The 20,275-nt window shown below is 37.5% G+C and overlaps 1 protein-coding gene and 1 long non-coding RNA gene across 11 annotated transcripts in view; one reads left to right on the forward strand and one right to left on the reverse strand.

Annotated features, from left to right (window-relative positions):
- Nucleotides 1-20,018, forward strand: part of CEP170 (centrosomal protein 170) — a 153,148-nt gene extending 133,130 nt beyond the window's left edge. For all 10 annotated transcript variants that reach the window (XM_019549783.1, XM_019549782.1, XM_019549784.1 and 7 more), the window contains 4 exons: nucleotides 3,700-3,788; nucleotides 12,189-12,282; nucleotides 14,932-14,983; nucleotides 17,889-20,018. In XM_019549783.1, the coding sequence (XP_019405328.1) occupies nucleotides 3,700-3,788; nucleotides 12,189-12,282; nucleotides 14,932-14,983; nucleotides 17,889-18,175 (522 nt within the window). In that variant the 3' untranslated portion in view covers nucleotides 18,176-20,018. The remainder of the gene's footprint in view (nucleotides 1-3,699; nucleotides 3,789-12,188; nucleotides 12,283-14,931; nucleotides 14,984-17,888) is intronic.
- On the reverse strand, nucleotides 1,812-14,942 carry LOC109319937. Its single transcript, XR_002103675.1, has 3 exons — nucleotides 14,862-14,942; nucleotides 14,559-14,564; nucleotides 1,812-1,825 (listed from the first exon to the last, which is right to left on the reverse strand). It is a non-coding gene; the product is annotated as an uncharacterized LOC109319937 (long non-coding RNA).
- Nucleotides 20,019-20,275: the final 257 nt, after the last annotated feature.

Here is a 20,275-nt window from a genome sequence, read left to right on the forward strand (position 1 = left end):
GACACTTAAAAACCATAAACAGTCAGCACTGATTTCAGCATCATTTTCAGCTTGGTAGATGAGAAGTGGGAAATGAATTTAATAATGAGTGATTAGACAATAAATTTACCTGAAACCAACCTCATTTAAAACTGAGAAATGCAGTCATGTGTATGTATAAATTAACTTTTTTTCATACATCTGCTTCATAGAATCAGACAAGGATGTTTTTTCTTTTTCCGTTCTTTTGTAGCTCACATATACCTATTCCTAAAAAAATATAAAGGTGACAGCTGCTGCTCCTGTTCTAAGACTATATGATTGTTTCATAGTCAAGCATATGTGATAGGCATCTGAATCTGGTTAGCCATGTGGTTAGAGGGAAGCCCAAAGCTACTTTTTCTCCAACACGAGTAAAGGAGGTTTTTTTTCTCCTTTTTATATTTTATCTTTAACATTCCTGTGAATCCATCCACCATAAGTTTAAATTAGCATTTCCTGTAGAAGTATTTGTCTTATTACTAAAGACTTGTCCATCATTAAGTCTCTGTTCACAGATACCCACAATAATATGTACACAAAGCTGCACTGCAAGAACCTAGGATCCTGTGATCCTGCCCAGCAGATCCTGTTTTTCCTTTCTGCTCATTGGATTCAGGAGCCCATCTCTCAACTTTGGCTGTGTTTTTCGCAGTTGAGTTATTTTTTTTTAAAAGTTTGTTTTGTTGTTAGTGTTTTCCCATTTATATTTAGACACTTCCTGATGGTTTCCTAGTTTTTAAGTACATAACCTCTTCTACTTGCCATTGCTTTTAGTGAAATTGAATTATCTTCCAGTATTTTTCTAGTCCTAGCATACTTAGTGCTCACTAGTTGCACCTATTGACCTTTACTTTCCCCTTTCCTCTTTCATTGCTTAGATGTGTTGTGATTTTTGGCACCGCTGTCCTTGAAAGGACTTCAGTGAAGAAGAATCATCCTCCCATATCAGTCTTTCTTAAGAATCTTAACTTTAATATTCTTTCATTGAATCAATAGTGGAGTTGGATCTTACTGAGATTTTGTTTATTTTCTTAGAACTTTTCTCACACATGCCTTCACCTGAGAATTCTTTATAGCCCATTCTCGCTAGGATTAAAATTGGAGTTTTCTTGAATTTAAAGTTCTTAGCGATAAGGAATGATATACTTACCCGTGTTTCCTTTCTATACCTTGTAATTAAAGCATATGTTCTATCATAGTGTCTTTTGGGCCACGTGCAATTCTTTTTAGTTTCTATTAGGTATAATACCTTGCATTTTTAAATGCATTTAATAGTTTGTTCCATATCTTAAAAAAACATTTAAGACATTTCTTTTTCTACAAGTACATTTGATAATGCATTTAATAATGCATAGTCCTGTAAAACTCCTTCAGGTTTTTGGTGTTTGTCATGTAAATCAATAAGCAGAGTATCTGAACCTCAATAAAAATGTAGGAAATACAGATTGGCCTTGATGTAAACATTGTCAAAGGATTGAAGGCCAAATACATTGTAGTAAAATCAGAAATTGAGACCTAATTGAGGCATCACTGAAGCTAGTGTTGGGACCAGTGTTATTAGATGCACATGATTAAAAAAGCAGGTTATCCTGAATTATGGTTTGACTAAGGAAATACAAAGTAGAAAAAAGTACTGTAAAGTGGATACATAACTGCTTGGATCATCATGCTTAAATGAGCAATAATCGATGGCTCAATGTTTAACTGGGAAGAGATATCAAGTGAGTTTCCTGAGGGGTCTGCTTTGGGACCTGTATTGTTTAACATCTTCATTAATGATTTGAAGGACGGGAATGAATGCATGCTTAGCCAAAGTTGTGGATTACAGCAACTTGGGTGGACTTTCAAACGCTGGAGGTTAGCGCAGCAATCCAGAATGATCTGGGTAGACTGGAGAAACGGTCTGCAGTCAATCAGGTGAAATTCACCTGCACTTGGGACAGAATGATGGCATGCACAAATACAGGGTGGGAAACAACTGACTAGGCTGTGGTACTGCTGAGCCTTTGGACTTATGGTGGACCATACAGTGAATATGACCCAGCAGTGTGTTCTTGTTGAAAAACAAGCCAACAGAATGCTGGGTTGTATTAACTGAAATGTCACTTGCAAATCAAGGGAAATTATTCTTCCACTCTGTTCAGCACTGGTCAGACCTCACTTGGTGAACTGTTTTCTGGTCCAGTTTTGGACCCTATACTTCAAAAACACTATGGATAGTTTGGACAGAGTCCAGTGGAGTGGCGAAAAATATTAGAACGCTGAGAAGTATGCCTTACAAGAAAAGGTTGAAAGAGCTAGGGTAATTTAGTTTGCAGAAGAGAAAACTTAGGAGCGATTTGATAACAGACTTCAAATATATGAAGGGTGATTAGAGAGAAGATGGAGATAGATTATTCTCTGTGGCTTTAGGGAACACGCCTACAAGCCATGGCCTCAATCTGCAGCAGAGGAAAGTTTAGGTTGAAAATTAGGAGGAACTTTCTGCTTGTGAGGCTGGTGAAGCATTGGAACAGGCTACCCAGAGAAACTGGAATCTCCATCCCTTGACAGACCATTGGCTGGGATAGTTTAGTCAAGGATGCTCCTGCCTTCAACAGAAGACTGGACTGGATAACCTCACAAGGTCCCTTCCAGCCCCATTTTCCTATGATCCTATGAAAATCAGGAAATAACAGGAGAAAGCATGGAGATGTAGAGCTGTTGAAATGATTTGGTCGCATGTCATTAGAAAATGATTTAACCTGACAAAAAGTTCTAGTGGGTAGTAACGGGCAGTAGATTGGGTACTGACTTGCAATGTCATACAGTAATCCAGAAAAGACTTGGCTTGAACTTTTTATACAACAGGACTGTATGATGGGTCATTGAGGCAATGGCTCTTTTGGCCCTGTGAGATCACATATTACACTATGAACAGGTCTGGGATTTCAATACAAAAAAGATGTTCCAAGAAGAACGAGAAAAAGTATATCTCGTGGGAAGTGAGGTATGTTAAAATAGTATAATGGTTACAGTAACTAAGGGAATTGTGTAAGGTCTCAATATAAGCAGAAATAATTGGACAGTAAACATTTTTGTTTACCAGCAGGTTTAGAATTGAGGCTTCTAAACCAATAAATGTTCTTTGGTACTTCTTGAGATGTATTTCCAATTTTCAGCCATTTTTTCATCATCATCATAATGTATGATAAAAGACTGAGAACTGTTGTATGCAAGACAAAATGAGGGCTGTTGAGTTGCATAAGAAAGTAAATTATTTCACTTGTAGTTCTGAGTTTCAAATCTAATATAGTATACAAGTAATAATTACTTTGTTTTCAGTTTCGTGTGTGTGTGTGTGCATGCATGCATGCACGAATGTCACTGAATCATCACATTTCTAATGTGGTTGGCAGTTGCTTCTTGAGAGGCAATTATAATAAGGGAATTTCAGGTAAGGTAACAAGTGTATTTGAACATGGGAAACCACTTGCCTAGCACTTGCTTAAAGTATGACCTGGACATCCCAGTGATACTAGCTTTTCATATTTGAGAATAATAAATGTATACTCAAATGTTTTAAGTATTCATTTGGGCAGGGAGAACAAAATATTTAAACATTCAGAATTGTCTGCATAACTGTAGTAACTTCTTGAGAATTAAATATTTTTTCCTTTATTTAAAAAAAAAATTCAGGTTATGGGAGACAGCTTGCTGTTATCATCAGTCTTCCAGTTTTCTCGGAAGATAAGACAATCCATAGACAAAACAGCTGGCAAAATCAGGTAGGATGCACTTTTTTATCACTAAAAAAAATTTCTCATTAGATTCCAAATTCCTGCTAGTAGCAGTGAAATACTTAATGCACAGGAGAGCAATATATGGATACTATAATTGTAATATACTTAAGTATTTAAAAGTTGAATATTAAGCAGCTTCCCAGTCATAAGTAAATCTTTGTGCTTTTGAAGTGAATGAATTCCATGCTAGGAAGGAAGTTACTGCTAATATAAATATTTTGTATGATTTGAACAAAGATAGAGGAAATTGAAACACAGCCTTCGTGGAAGAAATGGTATCTTCAGCAAAGAAGCCAATGTTCTGCTCTTGTTTAGAATATACAAAACTCTGCTGTTAAAAACAAACAAACCCTGAAATATCACTCCTTCACAAGCCAGCCCCACGTCTAGATCCCAACTTTGTGTGGAGGGGTTGCCTGTTTCAAGAAAGGTAAATTCTCATTTTAAAGGAATCAACTTTGGACACAGTAGCTGAGACAACGTGGTAACATAAGAGTTTTAACAAAAGTGCTTACAGTTATGTCTAGCACTGGTCCTCTTTTTTTCCTTCTAGATGGTCACCATGGGTTAGTAATGTATTACCATTTTCCCCCTTTTTAAGGCAGCAGTCAAAGAAAATTGATTACTGAAGCTTTGTCAAAGTAAATTAGAAACTGATCAACAAGAGGTGACTTGTTATTTCCAGTGTCAGATGTTCAGTAACATAATGGCCACCAGCAGCATGTTGAGAGAGGCTCATTGAACATACTGTCTACAGTTACTATCTGGAATTCACCTCTTCTAGGTTGTCTTGCACCCTCTCCAGTCTAGTTTACATTGCCACAGTCTGACCAATTCTTGATCAAAACAGAGAGCCATAATTCTGCTTTGTCCTCCTCCAGCAATCAGCCACTTTCAACGTCATCCACCATAATCCTTTCCTCTCTTGGCTTTTGTGAGTGAGCCATTGCCTGAACTGTTTCCTGCTGCCTTTCTTATTGCTCCTTCAGAATGTTAAGAGGATAGATCCTCCTGCCCACTGACTAACACCTTGTAGATATCTAGTCGTCAGCTCAAGGACACTATAGCCAAAGCAAAACTCCTAAACTCCTAAACTTTTTTTCCAAACTGCCCCTTATTTCCTTTCTTAGTAATCTTGTGCCATACAAATATTCTTCCAGTCACTGAAACTCATAACTTGTCTGTAATTTTTGACTAAGCTCTATCTTTAGATCCACTAAAGGTTTGTATACACGACTGCAGTGGTGACTTTTGACAATGGGTGAAGCTCGAGCATGCCTGGCCACCCAAACTGGCTGCTCAGGCTCATCCCAGTTGCTCTAGAATCCTTAGTTTCCAGCATGAAGGAAGATGCTGGGCATGAGCATAGAGCAGTATCATTGGCAAAATTCCAGGCTTGGAGCATACTCAAGATCATGGGTCATTGGAGTGTACTTGGGCCCTATTTTGGCACTGGGGTCAGCCCCTACAGTGAAGGAGATGAGCCCTAAATCTTTCCTGTTTTTTAGCTTCATAATGGTTGGGCTGCTGTTGTGCTGGGACTGCAGTCTATAGTGCTGATCAATGTATTCTCATTATTTTCTTGTATTCCTTTGCACCTATCCATCCCTAAACTCATTTAGGCAGGGATTGCCTTTCATTTTTGTATCTGTGCAGCATTTAGTGCAATAGGATCCTGTTCCATAACCGGGACTCCTTGGACCTACAAGTATACAGATAATTGTTTTATTTATATTTATTTATAAGCATTTTTTGGTGGTAGTTACAAATAAGCTTTATACTTTACACTTTGTAATAATTGCTCTTCACCTTTTGTGGTGTTTTTCTTTCTCTTGAGCTGTTTTCTATACAGTAAGGTAGGGCTATCCAACTTCCAAACAGCTGCACACCCCGTTGGCTGCATTCAGGTGAGCATAGGTCCCTGGGCTTCACACCACATAGATGCCCCTGCTGCTGCAGTGCCTTCCCATGTAGTCTCAGACTCATCCTCTGATCCTTGTGCCACATGTGGTACAGGCACAAAAATGGGGCAGAGCAATGGAAGAGGAAAGGGGAGCCTGGAGCCCCTGGCTGCTGTTGTAGCCAGATCAATAGAGATAGTGGCAGCCAAGCAGGAACCTGAGGCCTGCAATTTAATCCCTTGGAGGCTCCCCTTTGGACATGTAATGTAAGGTAATGTATTTAGAGGGATTTTTTCCTAATGTATTATAGAAGCTAAAACAAATTAGGCACCCAAAAATGAGAGATGGTCTTCAAGAACACGAGCTATCTTTAATCTCTTGACTGTTGCATGTATGTACAACAGTATGGTATTCACTTTGGCTGGTATGGGACAAAAGAATTTTAGGATTGTGGAACTTGAATATCCCACTTCACTTTTACTCATAATTAACCATCAGTATTTAAAAATGAATGGAATAGAAACAAAATATCAGTGCATTATGTACAAAATTTTGTGCGAGTTATCAGATAAAATATGTGGGAAAAGCAGCATATAATATGCCTACAGTGCCTCAGGTAGTGACTGAGATTAATTACCAAAATTTGAATTGCATTCATTCTTCAGCACACAATGTGACACAACAAAGGCATTATTATATCTGAGGATGGCATTGTGTTGATAATAGTAAACAAACTTTTTATAATGACAAAGGCAGACAGAGAAATTAAATATTCTATATGAAATGGTAAAAATATTGTAGAAATTTAAATGAGCCAAAATATATGCTTTATTTTCCTTTTCTTCTCTTGTAAGAGTGGTGTGGTTGAGTGGAAAAGCAAGTAAAATCTTTTTAGAAGTCTTTTGGCCTATATGAGTACTTTAAATAACAAGATACAGTGTTTGTATTATTGCATTATTTAGTAGGATATTGTTCTCATTAACCAGCAAAGCATTTAATCTCTCATAATTCTGTAACTGAAATACAGGTTTATCCACCCTTTTGCTGAGTGAATCACATCACATAGAAGAGACAAATGCCAGTCCTGGAGCAATCATGGCCTTCCACAATTTTCCCATTTTTTCCCTTCCACATCTTCAGCTAATATAGATAAAAAAAAAAATATGAGCAAGAGAAGCCTGGTGTTTTATTGTTCTACTAGCTTCCTATTATGCTGACCAGGTTGCTTTGCTCTTCTGATTCCATATGGGATTTCTCTTGCATCCAATTCAGGTGCTCAGTCCTCTCCTTTAGGGTCCCTCATGCTGCTCTCCTCATTGAATTTTTGCACATTTCTTTTCTACTAATTAATTGTTTTCTTTGAAACTTTCTACTTTGTGTTTTTAGCCTTCATAGATTTTTTTTCTGTGTCCCAGTGCCATCAGCCATTATCAGTGAAATCTCACTTTAAAATATACTGCTACTCTCTGACGTGTTCAATATAATCCCCTGATAATCTGTACCAGTTTAGGACTGTTTTTATATGGTTGTATGTGTGTCTGAATACTGCTGCCTATGTCAAATATATATTAAAAGAATTTTGGCCTTGGGTACTGTCACTTTCATCCTAATAGTATGCATTTGGAGTTAGGTACATTCCAGTAGAGGGCTTTCAAAAAGGAGCAGCAAGACTTCAGTGCACAGCCTTTCAGCCTTTGACACCTAAAAACTGGCCTTGCTTGATAAACTCATACAGTATCTGAGGCAAGTTGAAATTTATTTTAAAATTTTGACCCAGAGCTTTTCCTTCAGAAAGGAGAAATGGAAGATATTATATGAAAAATATAACACTTGAATTACCAAAGTTGTACATCCACATACAAGGTAAAATATATATTGAGTTTTCTTGCTTTGCAGTATTTTTGTTGGAATTTTTCCCCAGCTGTTTATTAGTTAATTATAATGGTGGCCACTCATGCTAGGGGAAAGCCTACAAAATGCCTGTTTTCCTATTTTTAAAAATTGCAAAGGTATCTTTTCTCTGTCATCAGAAGAATTTACAGACACATTTAGCAGTTAAGAACGGACAAGGGAAGCTTGGAAAGTTTTGTTTGGTCATGAGAAACATGGAATACTGTAAGATTAAGCCTGTGCTGTACAGTGGAAATGTGATCTTAGCAGGACAGAGTTTGCCTTCTAAAAGTACAAATTCTAGGTAGGAGGTAGCTTTGTGTCACTGCTAACTTCTAGGTTCCTCCTGTTTCCTATGCTTGGAACAGAGTGGATAGTGTGATGCAGGTAAGGGAGAGACTTTCATCATGTCAGTTAAGGCGTTGGAGAAAATTTCCCCATCCCCCAAAGTGAGAGACGGAAAGAAAGGCACCAGTGAAAATAAGTGAGGCATGTTAGGAATACAGTCAGAAGAAATAGCAGCAAAAGAGACTTTGCTCCATAAAAGGAGACTTCCTCTATAAAAACAACAACAACAAAATTTGGGGTTTTTTATCCAAATGTTAATCAGAAATGTCAGCATTACAATAAAATAGAGCTGGAACGGACCTCAGGAGGTCATCCACTTCAAACCCTTGCTCAAGGCAGGATCACAATTGTTTGTCTAACCTGCTCTTAAATACTTCCAAAGACAGATTCTACAGTCTCTCTAGAGTCTGTTCCAATGCTAAAGGACCATCATGATGATATCCAATAAGAGCCAACCCAAATTTCTCTTGCTGCTATTTAAGACATTGTCTTGTCCCCTGCAGCCACAGAGAATAGTCTGTCACCATCACAGTTTGAAGACTGTTATCAAATCCACCCTCGGTCTCCTTTTTTCCAGACTAAATAATCCCAATTTTTTTCAGCCTCAGAAGTTTCATAGTTAGAAATTTTTTAGTAATTTAAGTTTTAGCATTTTCGGTTTTATAAAAGTTAGAATAGTTATCAGTTGCCAATAGAAGGATGTGTACTTGTGACAGCAGATATACTTGGCCTTGAATAAATTATTGTTGACCCAAGGTAGCTATGAGGCATTTAGGAGATGTAGATTTCTTAAAGCCTAGAACGTACTACTTCACTATTTAGTGAAGCTGGAAGAGTCTATACTTCATTATATACCAATCATAATGGGAGGTGAGCGGAGGATATGCAGTAATTGGGGGAAAAGATGACACAGAAGAGGAAAACACTGGTAGAAGCTGAGCAAAGGAGAATACATCAGACTGAATAAAATTGTTGTAAGAAGAGGAAGAGATTGGAAGGTGAGCAGAGCTGCCGATAGAGGGAAATGGGACAGACAGAGTAACAAACAGCATTGTCTGTGGAAGTGGAGATCAGGCTGAAACCAGCAGCAGAGACCTGAATCAGCTGACCTTCTGGGAGGAAACTTGGTATACAGCAGGAGGGGTAAATGAGAAAATGGGAGGAGTGGGGAAAGAGACAGAATTGTCATATTTAAGCCTGTCTCCCAAATTTCTGTATTTGTTTTGAAAGTGCCGATTGCTTCTGGAAGAAATTTTGAAAAATAGAATATTTTAGAATCTATTTGTTTATCTATCCCAGATTTTTCTATGATAAGGAAATTTTGCATGCAGCAGGAGTTTGCTGCTCTGATCTGGCTGCTTATACCCTACATGATGTATAAATCTCTACATTACCATTGCTTCCACAGTACCCAGTAAGATTGGTAATAAATAAAGAAAATTATGACTTTGGGTGAAGAATAAAGAAAAAGAAGATAAATTCTGTAGCACCAGATAAACTGTATTTACAATGATTTCTGGAATCGTAAAATATGCCACTAGAAAATAGAAAAAGTGTGGCTAAAGGCCTGATTCTGTATATAATGTTTCCTAAACTTTTCCAAGGTGAGCTGCTCTGTAGTGGCAGTTATACAGGATTTGCTTTCTTTTGGCGCTCGTCAACACCAGGTAAGTCCTAAAGGTTCAGAGTAATCAAGCTTTCAGCTCTGCAGAGGATACAAGAGCTCCCTTTCTGACACTACCACTGCCACTGCCAGGGACTTAGACTCTGAAAACAGGGGTGACTGTTTCTCCAGCAGCACCAACACTATTGACAGAGCATTGACAAGATGTGCTCTGGCAACCATGGTGGTGGTAGCAGAGTCCAACCAGGGCTCCCTGACAGCTTGCCAGTTGGTGAGCTATCAGGGAGCCAGCTCCTCTCCCTCTCCCCCTCCATTCCACCACAAAAGAATAGCCTTACAGGGAAGTTCCTGTTTCAGACCAAATACTTTTCTGTAGGGCTTGGGCCATTGCAGATTGCTTGTATGCCTATATGTTCATATGTTTTACTGGAACAAAAACTTTTGTAGTGATGCAAGTATAGCAGTTATCCATACCCCAAAAGAGGTGGGTTCCTTTGCAAGGGTGTTTTCGTTTCTTCGCTATATTGTTGCTAACATGCTGGTTAATTCTGTTGTCTTGAAAAGATAAATTCTTTTGATTCCTTTTCTTTCTCTGGTTTTGTCCAGTAGATCCTGTCTTCCTGCATTAATATTTTTCCTTGATTGCACCGAACTGGAACAGTACTTCTTAATGAAACATTTGCCCAAAAAAACCTCTGGAAATTATGGTTTGTTTTTAGGCAATAATGTACAGAGCGATCAACAGCAAAATCAGGATAGCAACTAAGTCAAATTTTTGGTTCCCTGAAAGTACTTAAGTATTGATAACAGCAGAGCATATATTTTGAAGAATGAGATTCTTCTGTCAGAATGGTAATTGAAGTTGGGCAGTTCAGAAGGGGCCTAAGAAAGCTGATCCCAAAGACCTGCTGTAGATGAATGGAATTAAGGCACAGTGCTCAGTTAAGTTCTGTATAAATTCCTAGCATTTACAAGGTGTGAAATTCCTATCCACTGTAGCAGTTTTCACTTTAAAAAGAGCAGTTTCCTATGAGAAACCTCACCCAACTGGTAACTGTTTAAAAATGTGTGGCATTTGATTATGCTGTAATTATTTTGTTTTCCTAGCCACATTTAGACATTGCTGTTGTCTGATGTTGCTTGTACTTCTGAAATATTACTAAAAGAGATAATGATTATAACTGCATTTCCATTTGATCTTGATACCTAATTTTACCATTCAGAGGAAGGGCAAATTTGAGAATGTTCTCTCGTGAACAGTGATAGTGTTTTTTATTAATTAATTAAGGATAAAGTAATCTAAATATCTGTGGATTCCTGTTTGTTAATGATACAGAAGTTTGAAAACCTGAAATGACACTTATGTGATGCAGCAAGTGATAATAATCTGTTCATTACAGCAGGAAAACAAGAAACCATCTATGAAGCTGCTAGTACACTTTGGGTTATTATAAAGTAATTAATGTAAGTGAGCTGTTTATCACAGTACAGATGACTCTCCTATTCTCATATTACTACATTATGTATATGTAGTTTCTGTTTCAAAATTTCTAAGTCAGGGCTGTCCAATTGGCAGCCTTGAGGGCCACATGCAGCCTGTGAAGGGCTAATTTGTGGCCCCAGGCTCCTGCTTGGATGCTGTTTCACCGCATTGGCTCCTTCCTCCAGCTTTTGATGCCTGCCTCCACCCCACCACAGCACAAAATGGCCCACGAAGCTGAGGGTGAGCCGAGTGGCTGCAGTGAAGAGGGGCATGCTACAGCAGTGGGCACAGGAATATTGTGCGGCAGTGGGAAAGGTTAGGGCCTGCAAGGTGTGCAGTGCAGTGCAGTGGTGGGGGCATAGGACTGAGTACACAGTGCAGTGATGGAGATGGTGCCTGCACGTTGCACCAGAGAGGCGGTATCTGTGTGGTGGGTGGCCCAGGAGACCTGTAACTCATTCTGCTGGAGCCTGTGTCTAACTCATTAAAAGTTAGACCGCCCTGTTATAGGTCATTAGAAACACCCAGAGTCCAGTGTCATAAAAGAGTACGTCATAATGAATTTCCAAATGCATTAATGTGTTAATCTATCTATAGATAGATAGATTAATGGTGAATAGATTAATATCTATTAAGTAAACTGGAAGTCTGCAAAACAAAATGGCCCTCAGTGTTCAAACATGGTTTTACATGTTGAAATGCTGCATTTTTCTGTTATGAAATTTATGCGTCATTTACCTGTTAGCATTCATTTTTTCACTTTGTTTTGCAAGTGTTGTGAAATATCAGCAAGATCTTTGGTGTGTCCTGAAACTATTGGATTTTTTAAAAAAAACAAAAACATGGTTCTGTGCAGCAGAATAAGTATGGCTCCTATTATGCTATATTTTCAGTAATACCTGCAGATATTTTAGATTTGTGGCTGCCTTTTTACTGTTAATAACCGTGATATAGTAAAAACTTCATATGTTATCTTAGTAACAGTACTGTAGCACCTGCCTGCACTTCAAACACAAAATTCAACACTTACCTTTTCAGGGCCTGTTTTCCTTGCATCCAAGGTCTTTAGATCTTCAAGGAAATGGTACATTTAATACTGTTTCTATTTTAAAAATAAATGTTGTGCTTCTTGTTTGTAGAATATTATTTAAGGACAAAGACCGAAACTGGGAAGAAATTGAAAACAAGTTACGAGCTGAAGGTGAAATTCCTATTGTGAAAACTTCAAGCATGGTATGAAGAACTATCTTTTTGAGAGGGAACAAGCCTCATTTGTATCTGGTTTCCAATTCAGGAGTGACTGAGCATGCTATCTTTAGCGGAGAAAACAAGGGAATAATTTTAAGAATGTAGGGGAAGTATCCCTTAAATTGGTTAAAAAGGGCTGTTGAGCAAAATGATAAGAAAAACACTATATGTTAGAATTCCTTATGGGGAAAAAAGCTGAGGTCAGCTGCTATGTTTATTCATGTTATGTATAGTACATAAGAACAAAACAACAAAATTAGTCATTATACATACTAAAATATTTGGTTGGCTTTACTTTCTGGATGAAAAATGGTCTAAAATCCTATTAAAGAGATTTGTTCCCCTAGAAGGTCAGTGCCGGGGAACAGGCAGCCTTTTTGAAATACTTTCAAGCAAAGAATAACGTAGAGATCATATAATTTAAGCAGCTGATTGGGTTTAAGGTAAGATTTTAGCTGGGATTTTTCCATGGTCTTGCAAAAGACAAATATGATGTCTCAAATTTAATGGTTCTCAAGAAATACTGTACTTACTTGTTACCAGACATACCTTTTCCCCCAAAATTAGTCCTTCAAAATTGGGATACATGTCGTAAGTGGGGAAACTGATATATGCATAGGAATTAACTTATGGATACCCTTTAATGGTTGCCTTTGGTTTTTCTTGTTTTTTTTTTTTTTTCTGGCCAGCAATCACCAGGGGCAGAGTTTGGTTTTAACCCTCACAGCCACTGCTGAATTGGTAGTAGCTTTTGGCAAAGCAGCCAAAGCTGGTGCCAGTTCAGTAGCATCTGTGCAATGATTAAAATACTAATTTTTGCCTAAAGCAGCCCATGAGCTGGCTGGTTGCAAGTGAGCTGCTCCATGTGGTCAGCTTTTGGCTGTGAACTCTAGAAAAAAATTATTCTCTTTATTCTCCCTTCTCAAAACAAGCTTTGTGTTTTATCTGGGGGCATGGGGTTTGTGAGAAAATGTCATATGTGCATTTTAATGTAGGTGAATGAGTATTTTAGGAAGAGCCCTCTTTACAACAACCACATTTGTATGAGGTTATGAAATGTTGTTTGCATTGCTAATGGACTAGCTCTTAGCTTTCATTGTTGTTAGACCACTAGATACTACAACGTGATATAAATCCACCTTGGGTTTTTTATATTGTTTTGTTTGTTCTTTTCTTAAACCACTAGACATTTATTATTTGTTCCATAATTTCTATAGTGCATACTACATTTTTAAAAGGCAGATCAAATTCACTGATTATATGTTAAAAATAAATGGTTTAGTTTACTTTTTATAACTTTGTAAGTAATTCAGTACTTGTAAATGTCTACTTAGAAGAAACATGATGATTTGTATTCTCAGGAACATTTATATATAATTTATATATAAATGTAATTTGTGTATAATTGTTTAAAGATTCTCAGAGAGAGTAGAGATTTTAAATGAAATTTCATAATTTTTAAGTTTTTAACTTGGTGGCTTATAACTTGCTTGTTTCTTGTGACAAAGTGATAAGACTTCTCAGGATTTTTTCCTGTTTGGTAATATGTCTTTATAACTTCAAGTTCCTATTTAGCTTTATGATTAGTTTATTGTTCCATGTCAAGCACCAAATTATAGGATTCTAGTATTTGCTACTACTATTTCAGATGTTCTCAAAAGATGGCTAAAGGCAATTATGACTGCTATTTGGGATGTGTATGTCAGGTTTAAATGTGGAAACTTCTCAAAGCTATTACCTCAGTTTATCAAATCCTAGTTTATCTGTTCAAATCTATCTTGGCCACCAACAAGACTCCATAAATTTAATTTATCAGTACAGAATCCTTTTAAAAGGACTCTGAAAATCAGTCTGAGTTCTCAGCTTTAAAAAAAATGCATGCTTTCCAAGCACCGTAGAAGTTAAAATTCCACTGTTTCATTTTTCAGGTCTAATATGCCAAAAAGATTTCCTGAGGCAAGAGTATAGATACACCCATGCCAATCCTATTATAGGCATTCCACAAGAAATGGATAATACTTTATTTCATTTGTTAACATAGCAGTAGTATAAGTACTAATACATTTACTGGTTTCAGTCGTTATGACTAAATGCAATTTCTTGACTCTAATCACAGATACCTAATTTCCCTGAGTGATGTACTGCAATATAGAATAAGATCACCTGGGCATGGGCACCATTTAGCTGGATGCTCAGTTCCAGTAAAAGATAGTGATAACGTAAATCTGACAGTCCCAATAAGATTTTGTCCTGTCCTGTACTATAAACTCTCAATTCCTAGCAAAGCCAGATTGATTCCCAAGTAAACCAGGCATGAACCATGTTGCCTTCTTGTCCTTTTGTTGGGTTTATATTGTAACTTTCTTGCTATGGATTACCAACAAATTGCCCCCACATCTTGATAAAACTGTGATTTTTTTTTTTTTTTTAATCCTGGTATTGTTAAGAGATTGTCTACTCATGGTGAAGTTGGATTGTGGTGGGTGTATGAACAAGAAATGGAAAGAGGTTTGGATCCCTATTCACATTTAAGTAGCTAATATAGCTAACTGGTCAGTCAGAACTGAATGAATGATTCTACTTTTTCTTTGTGAAAAGTACCACTGACTATTTCAATGGTTGCTTCTCCCACAGGAAATTTCATCAATCTTACAGGAGCTTAAACGAGTTGAGAAACAACTGCAAGGTATATATCCTGTCATATATTTTACCTATTCTAAATCTAGCACAGAAACTTCTAATATTGTATTTACTTGATTCTAAGACAAGGTTTTTCTCCTTGTTTAATGCGGGGGGAGCAGACAGCAGCTAAGAACCACCCCCCCCCCCCAAAAAAAAACCCTGAACCCTGCCATCTCCCCCCATAGCCTTCTCCACCCACACAGCCTCTGTTCCCCTGCCTGCCCTCTCACTCCACCCCCACCCCCACTTTCTTCCATGCTGGCATGTACCATGAGCACTGAAGCCTGGAGCACTCAGTACAGCCTGTAGCAGAAGTTCACAGCCAGTTACAGGCCCCAGGCTAAAACAAGGGTGGAGCTGGTCAGCATGGAGCAGAGATAAGGAGGCAAAGGGAAGGAAGCAAAGGCTGGAAGGAGGGGAAGGGGCAGAAGAGGCAACAGAGAGAAGAGTGGCAGAGAGCAGGCACAAGCAGGAGGTAAGCTGCTTGACCTCCCCATATCACCTGCACTGTGACTGCCTGTCCCCCTGCAGCAGTAGGGAAGATGAATTAAAGACAACCCTCTAATAACTAGATTCTATACGTGGAAAATTTTAACAAATTTATACATTTTCTTTGTATAGAATCTAATTATGAGGGGGCTGTCTTAAATTCAGGGTCATCTTAAATTCCAGTAAATACACTAATAAATCATTTTGTGATAATTCATGTAACTGCCAAAATACTAAATAGTTCTGCTTCCCACATCCTCATTAGTATGGACAGAAGAAAATCAGAAAGAAATCCATTTATTTAGTTCTGCTATGTATATATACACACACACATACACACTAATTTAAAATGATTGGTACACAGAAATGGCTAAGCATGCATCAACACAATACACACTTATAACAACAATGTTAAAATGTAATTGTATAAACTATTAATGAGCTGAATTTCCCCACATTAAAGGGAACCTATGGTATTTTAATATTTAGATTATATTTCAGTTGAGAGGATTGACCCAGTTTTTAATGTATTTTTGTGTTTAAAAGATGATAATATATGTTTTTAAAAAAGCATTTGAGGAAAATGGGCTACACATCTTTATAGAGAAATAAATTAAGATACCTGCTCACTGACCAATTTCAGTTGTAAAAAACAATTTTGAAATAATTTTGAGGGAGAATAAGAAACTAAATTTGTCATATTCCTGTAACACTGCATGCAAAGATTGATGGGTTTATCTTAGATCACTTCATCTCAAAAAGACTTAGAAACTTGAGGTTCAAAGGGTAAAAGAGAATAGTGTGTGTATGAACAGTGGTACTTACAAATTAAAGATTAAACCAAAATGATTATTTAGGTTAGGGGTTATCAATAGGGGGTACATGGCAACGGCATGGAGAAGCAGGGGGCGAGGCTACCAGCACTTTGTGCGGGTTGTGGTACCATCGGCGCTTTTGTTTTCTCCTGCACCATGCACCACCAGTGCTTCCGGTTTCACTGCAGCGCACCACCAACACGTGGTTTTGCTCTCCACCCGCTCATTGACCAGCTGCTGGGGGACTCCCCGCTTTTCCACCAACCTCTGGGAGGTACACCAACCAAAAAAGGTTGATAATCCCTGATTTAGGTAATTAGAAATCCTAGCAGTAGGTTGTATAAGATCATGTAACAATGTAAACTAAAAAGCAAAAAAGGGTATGATAAACATTATCAAATTACTAATTGCATGGTGAATTTGTATTAGATACTTCAGTTTTTCCCACTTGTAACACATGAGGAATAGTCAATTAAAGCCCATTAAATATAAAAGAGATGAAAGACTTAAATTCTTCTCAGTCCCCTTCTTCTAACATCTCTGCCACACGAGGCATTGTATCATGTGCATAATTTCTCTGGTGCATTAATGTTTATCATAGATAGAGGCTTGTACTAATACACTAAATAATGTGCCATCTGCTGATTTCTGAGATTGCAGCAGCCAAAAGGCCAGCATCTTTTGTCAATAATCTGGCATCAAAGCAGTAATTTAGAACAGACCCTTTGTGTCATTCCGATGTATCCGCAACATAATTGAAAGAGAGCGCTGCTGAGTATTCGATTCTAGTGGATTATTTATAGACTCTTTAAACCAGAAAAAGAAAGTCAACGTTTGTACAAATTACCAAAGTTCCTTGACTATGACATGTTTTTCTCCTGAAAATTAGCTGCTGAAAACTGGGGTGAATATTTTAATGAGGAAATTTGGGGAACAGAGGGCCCAGTCCTGTAGCAGCTGGACTGCCGAGCTCCTCTGAAGCCAGGTGGGAAGCCAACAGTGCCTGCCAAGTCATCTGAGGGACCATCCACTTGGACTAGAAGAATGGTTCAGCTCCAACAGGGTCAGACCTTCGGCTAACATGATACCATTGGCTGATCTGAATTTCCTGGCACTTCCCTTCTCAAGCTGAGCTGGGTGAACACCCAACAGTACCAGCAAGGTCAGGTGAAGCCCCATTTGTGCTGAAGCAGAACTGCTTGGCCACTCTGCCTGAGCCAGTGGAGCCAGGTGCCCCTCCTGCAGCTGGCTGCCCCAGCCAGCTTAGCTGAAGGGAAGGGGCCGGGCAGTTCACCTCAGCTAGCAGCACCTGCTGTATCCTGCAGGGAGTTAATTAGGAGGTTAACAGAACATCCACAAGTTTTTTCCCCCACCCCTACTGCAACTTCCTGTGTTTTCCCTGCAAGAATACTGTACTCTAGTGGTATTTTCAAGGAAAGACCTTTTGTTCTTTATTCTGCCTTTCAAAAATAAGGTGCATGTTTTAGGGGTTTGAAAGAAAGTATGGTAAATGGCTGAAGAGTGTCAAAGACTACTGAAAAGCTATTTTTCTCAAAGCACAAAACACTAATTTTTTTGTTGTTTCTCCCCCTCCCCCCATTTTAGTGATTAATGCTATGATTGACCCTGATGGTACCTTGGATGCCCTGAGCAACTTGGGATTCACTAGCCCTGTCATACCAGCTGTACCCAAACAGAAGTCCAGTCCTGCTTCTTACCCTACCCGCCCTCAAATACAACCAAACTGTCAACCAGAAGCTCGGGCTCTTAGACCTGCTGCTAATTCCGTTTCAACTGAATTTGACAATGTTGAACCTGAGCCTGATTTCAGCATACATTTTAATAGGTTCAACCCAGATGGGGAGGAGGAGGATCCCACTGTACGTGAATGATGTTATTCATCATTGACATATATACCTTTATTGTTGGAATGTCTAAAAATAAAATCATAACATTGGTTTTATATTTAAAAAAAAAAAGGAAAAGAAAGGCTTGGTCAGAATAGCACTTGTTTTGTTAAATCATTTTTCTTTAACTGTGATATTTTAATTGTCTCTCAAATCCTTTTCTAACCATACAGATAAGCATAGATATCAATGTAGAAAAAGCAGATTGTGGCAGGTTTGCCCTTTGTGGTTGTGTGCTTTGCAAACAGAGTTATTATGTCAGCAGTCTTTTCCATCACATATGTTATTTCTTTTTAAAAGCCATGCTTTTAAAGGGACCTGTGAGCAGGCTAACATCCTATGTTACTGAAACCCCAAGTCTCCTTTTGTAAGCTGCTCTATAAATGGACCTCTTCAACTAAAGTTTGTACAGAATTATTGAACTGTTGCATTTGATTCTGACTGAGATGATTTATATAGGATACATTAACTTTGAGTAAAATGATACAAAACATTCATTCTTGTGTACTGAAATTTTCAAACAGTCTTGTGATTTATATAAACCTTGTTGCTGCGTAAGTTGTCTTGGGGTTTACAGCATTCAGCTATTATGTTTGCACTAAGAATTTGCTGGGAGTAGTAGGTGAACATATCGATAGGAGCAAACAGTTTTTTCATGTACATAAAAAAAAAAAAAAAAAAGATAACACCATACCTGTTTTAACAGCAGTGTTTTAATCCACTGTCTGAAAGGATTATTTGGCACTTTCTGATCTTGTTCAAAATGTCTTTTTGATGTTAATGAAAGTAAAATAATAATAATCTTATTTCTGTCCAAATGTTTGTTGAAAATAGGAAACATATAGCTATGTGAGATGTTTAAAAGGCAAATGAGTTCTTATATTTGGTCACCAATTCAAGTGCAACATAAGTTTACAAAAAAGATGATTGTGACTTGGAATGATCATGAGATGTAAAATTTTCTTCAGGAGACTTGGAGATAGAGTAATCATAACTTGGTTAATCAGTAGGCTCACTCCCAAGCGAATAAATTGCTTCTGTATATTTTCCTGTAGACTCTAGTAAATCTCTCTCTCTCGTTCTCTCTCACATTTACAAGGACTCTGGAAGAAGACTGCTAATGTAGACTTTTTGCTTGTAACACTGAAAAGCAAGTCTATTTAAAATATCTTGTATAAACCTATTTTCCGTAGAAGTTTTCCCAGTAATTTAACATTTGGAAATAATAAACTAAAAGTAAATAACCCTCTTTTTCCAGAACACTGTAATATTGAAGGAATCTTATTTCTGTTAAATGTAACTAATAGACTGGAATTTTCCTACGTTTGCTTTGGTCTCTCTGTATTAAGGTTACAAATACAGTTTTGCAGCTTTTATGAAATGGTCTTTAATATTTCAGCAATAATCCTATGTGACATTTATTTAAAAATCTTTTCTGTACACTTTTAAATAGTACAGGTTTTCAGAAGTCATTACAAGTTGGACCAGTTAATAAAAATGCAAAAACTTTTTTGTAGAGATGTAAAGAACCCAGTAATATGTTGTATAATGGTTTCATATATTCACTTTAAAACGTAAAAGAAAATAGAATAACCTTGTACTACTCGGTATACTCCACTCTGCCTAACAGTGGAGGCCTGAACTACACTAGTTTACACAGAAGCTATATGAAAGGGTCGAAATGGTGCAGAAGGGCAAAAATAACCATTGAAAATGGGGTCAGGTGTTGAAAACTAAGCGCACCAAACCATCACTATAATTCCTTCCTTTGTTTAATGCTTGGGAACAGAATTTTTCCACAGATGCAAGTGAAAAACAGAAAAAAAAATTAAGAAAAATTAAAGGTTTAGACTTTGTGCAAGATTCTATTTGTGTTCATTCAGGCATTTACACTTCTGTGTTCTGTAATAAGCGTTTTGCATTACTATGTTCTTATTTTGTATGGACACATTCTCTTTATTTATTTTTGTTACATTTATTATGTATGTTATTTTGTTATATGCATTTACAGCTCCATTTTTAAATAAAAGTGTTTCTGGAACTTTATACACTAAGATATGCAAACATACTTATGTAATTTATTGG

The sequence above is a fragment of the Crocodylus porosus genome, unplaced genomic scaffold (assembly GCF_001723895.1).
Source record: "Crocodylus porosus isolate Cpor-Errol unplaced genomic scaffold, CroPor_comp1, whole genome shotgun sequence".
NCBI classification, from domain to species: Eukaryota; Metazoa; Chordata; order Crocodylia; family Crocodylidae; genus Crocodylus; species Crocodylus porosus.